The following is a 3,430-nucleotide window of genomic DNA, read 5'->3' on the forward strand; positions in this document are numbered from 1 at the left end:
AAGAAGAACCTGGAGCAGACGGTGAAGGACCTTCAGCACCGTCTGGATGAGGCTGAGCAGCTGGCCCTGAAGGGCGGGAAGAAGCAGATCCAGAAACTGGAGGCCAGGGTGGGTCTCTCAATCTCTGTCTACTTCCATTTACTCCTGGTGCCTTATTAGTTCAAAGTTCTTAAGAGCCTACTTATTTGTAGGTGCGTGAGCTGGAAGGAGAGGTTGAGAGTGAACAAAAGCGCAGCGCTGATGCCGTGAAAGGTCTGCGCAAACACGAGAGGAGAGTGAAGGAACTCACTTACCAGGTACACCAACAGTTTTTATCAGCTAAGTGCTTCCCATACATACGTGAAACATTCATATACAACGATACAATGGTCAAGTGGTTTTGAAGTAAGGCCCTGTGGTTTTTATAATCTTTCAGACGGAAGAAGATCGGAAAAATATTCTCAGGCTTCAGGATTTGGTAGACAAACTTCAGGCCAAAGTGAAATCTTACAAGAGACAAGCTGAAGAGGCTGTAAGTATCCTTAAGATGGAAGGGAAGAGAGAGGTCCCTTATTAAGAAAAGCTAATGAACAAATAATTAAGGTTTACTATTCCTGGTAGTAAATAAGCCATTTGCTTTTTAGAAGACTTGTACTCCTTAAAAACATTTGTGAATTTTGTAATGTTAACGGCTTGATTTTAAAAGTAAATTTTCTGGGCGCTCAGTCAGGTGGCTCAGTTGGTTAAGCATCTGACTTCTGCTCAGGTCATGATCTCATGGCTCATGAGTCCCGCATCGGAATCTGTGCTGACAGCTCAGAGCCTAGAGTCTGTTTCAAATACTGTCTCCCTCTTTTTCTCTGCCCCTCCACTGCTTGCACTGTCTCTCTCTCTCTCTCTCTCTCTCTCTCTCTCTCTCTCTCTCTCCCTCAAATATAAATAAACATTAAAACATTTAAATTAAATAAAATAAATTTTCTATACACAAAGAAACCTCAAAAAATTTCAAAGTAGAAATAATGCAGCTCACATTCTCTAGCCATAGTGTGATAAAATGGTAAAGTGACAGGAAAATATAAACACAAATTCCCAAATGCTTAAATGCTTAAAACACTAACTTTCCTAAATAATCTTGGGTTAAATTGGAAAGAAAAAACATAATTACTGAATACTTACTAATCATAAATAAACTTCAGAGGATGCTACTTTTACAAACCTAAAGAATGTAGTCAAAGTTGTCTTTGGAGGACAATTCATTGCTTTATGAATCAAAAGAAAAAAAAATAAATAAACTGAAAGTCCAATAAAAAATTACAAATAATAATGAAAGAAATATTGTTAAAGATAAAGGTAGACATTGATAAATTAGAGTATACTATTTTCTAATTTGATAGTTTCAGTAATATCTGATCATTTCTGGGGAGTTAATAAAATAAATACACTTATAACTAGCTTAATCAAGGAAAAAGAGAAAGAAAATACAAACACATTAGAAATGAGAAAGGGGGGGCATGCCTGGAAGGCTCAGTCAGAAGAGCATGAGACTCTTGATCTCAAGAGTAATGAGTTTGAGCCCCATGTTGGATGAAAAGATTACTGAAAAATAAAGAAAGAAATGAGAAAAGAGACAAACCACACAATCAGAAAATTATTTTTTACGTAAAATATAAATCTGTCAACAAAGTTGAAATCTTACAGAAATTGATGATTTTTAAAAAAATTGATGATTTTTATAGGAGGCTATAAAAGTCCATTTACTTCTGAAAATGGACTCAGGTCCAGATAGGTCTTTCAAAATTTCAAGTAACAGATAATCCCTGAGCTATGTAAGCCATTCCAGAGCATGGGAAAAGATGGAAAGCTTTCCAGATCATTTTAAGAAGCTCACGTAACCCTCATACCAAAACCTGTCCAAGAGAGAAGGCGGGGGAGTGGGGGGGAGGGCAGCATGGAACTAAAGGCAGTTTTACTCATGAATGTAGTTACAGCAAAGATAAATAACTAACTCGCCGAAACCTTATTTTATTAAGGGGATTGTCCATCATGATTAAATAGGCTTAATTCCTTCAGTGTAAGGATTACTTAATATTAGCGAATCTGTCAGTAGAATCATTACATCCAAAACAGGACAAAAAAATGATTGTTTTGAAATGTTCCAAAATGATATATAAAATTCAACATTTATTTCAATTTAAAGACACTATTAAGAAATTCATCCTTTATATGATAAAGAATATCTATCTTTATATCTATATAAAGAATATCTATCTCGAGCCTACAGTCACCTTATAGAAAGCATTGACAAGAAGCAGGACTTCAGTATTCTTGCCTGCTCTGCTCTTATATATTTTTTCTGCTTTACTTGTGGTGCATATCTTTTAATATGTTTTCATTGCAAAAATAGGGTTGCAATTATTTGTGGGACACCAAGCCCCAAATAAATCATAATGTTCACTTCAATAATAACCAAAATCCAGGAGGCAGTAAGACAACAAGGTTCCCTGCTGAGTATTTTAAGTTCTCCATACATGCCAAGTCCTTTCTTCCCTTAGATCTACAGAGTCTAGAAAGATGCACAGTGGGGATTCCTTACAATTCCATTTTCATTCTCAGGAGGAACAATCCAACACAAATCTATCTAAATTCCGCAAGCTCCAGCACGAGCTGGAGGAGGCTGAGGAACGCGCTGATATTGCTGAGTCCCAGGTCAACAAGCTGCGGGTAAAGAGCCGGGAGGTCCACACGAAAATCATAAGTGAAGAGTGATCATGTCCTGATGCTACGGAACGACTGAAGAGAGGCACAAAATGTGAAGTCTTTGGTCATTTCCTTCTGTAATTATTGTCTATTCTACCCTACTGCAAAGGAAATAAAGAGCATAGGGTACTTTGCAAACAGCATCCTTAGACTGGTCTTTTCTCTCTCTCCTAAAGCGGTGTCAAAGCTAGAATAATCACAAGGCTATCAAACAATTACACTCAACCTGCCATTAAGAAGTAGCATTCACTTTTAAGTATATAAAAATACTTTAAGACTACAAAGTTGTTGCCTATCAGGGAAGTCTGTTTTGGAAGATATCTGAGGGTCACCTTCCTTTCTTTCTAACCTTTCCCTAATGCCAGGTCATAGAAGGATCTTAGAAAGCTCCTGATTCCCCTAACATAAACCTACTTTTCCAGGTCTATGCAAAGAATGACAGCAGCTATACTCCCAAATAGACTACACTATATCATTACTTCTCCTTGATGTTATCAAGAATACAAATCCAAAGTATTAGTATCATTAGCCCACAAGGATTTTTTGCAGCACTAATGCCGATACACCATATATTCAGAGAACACACATCGGGTAATGGGTATGCCATGCAAGAGTGAGATATACCCTTCTCCCTAGTAAAACTACAGGGTGCCTATCAAGTCTGGAGACAAAGAGAATATTATTCTATATACTC

At 37.2% G+C, this 3,430-nt stretch overlaps 1 protein-coding gene across 1 annotated transcript; it reads left to right on the forward strand.

Annotated features, from left to right (window-relative positions):
- Positions 1–3: 3 nt before the first annotated feature.
- Positions 4–2,879, forward strand: LOC121026356 (myosin-8; the record flags this gene model as incomplete). The annotated part of the gene is made up of 4 exons (XM_040469224.1): positions 4–108; positions 192–296; positions 416–511; positions 2,593–2,879. Coding segments are annotated over 4 exons (459 nt in total), but the record flags the coding sequence as incomplete, so codon positions are not given.
- Positions 2,880–3,430: the final 551 nt, after the last annotated feature.

The sequence above is a fragment of the Herpailurus yagouaroundi genome, unplaced genomic scaffold, assembly GCF_014898765.1.
Source record: "Herpailurus yagouaroundi ecotype Mexico unplaced genomic scaffold, PumYag 86982, whole genome shotgun sequence".
Taxonomy (NCBI): Eukaryota; Metazoa; Chordata; class Mammalia; order Carnivora; family Felidae; genus Herpailurus; species Herpailurus yagouaroundi.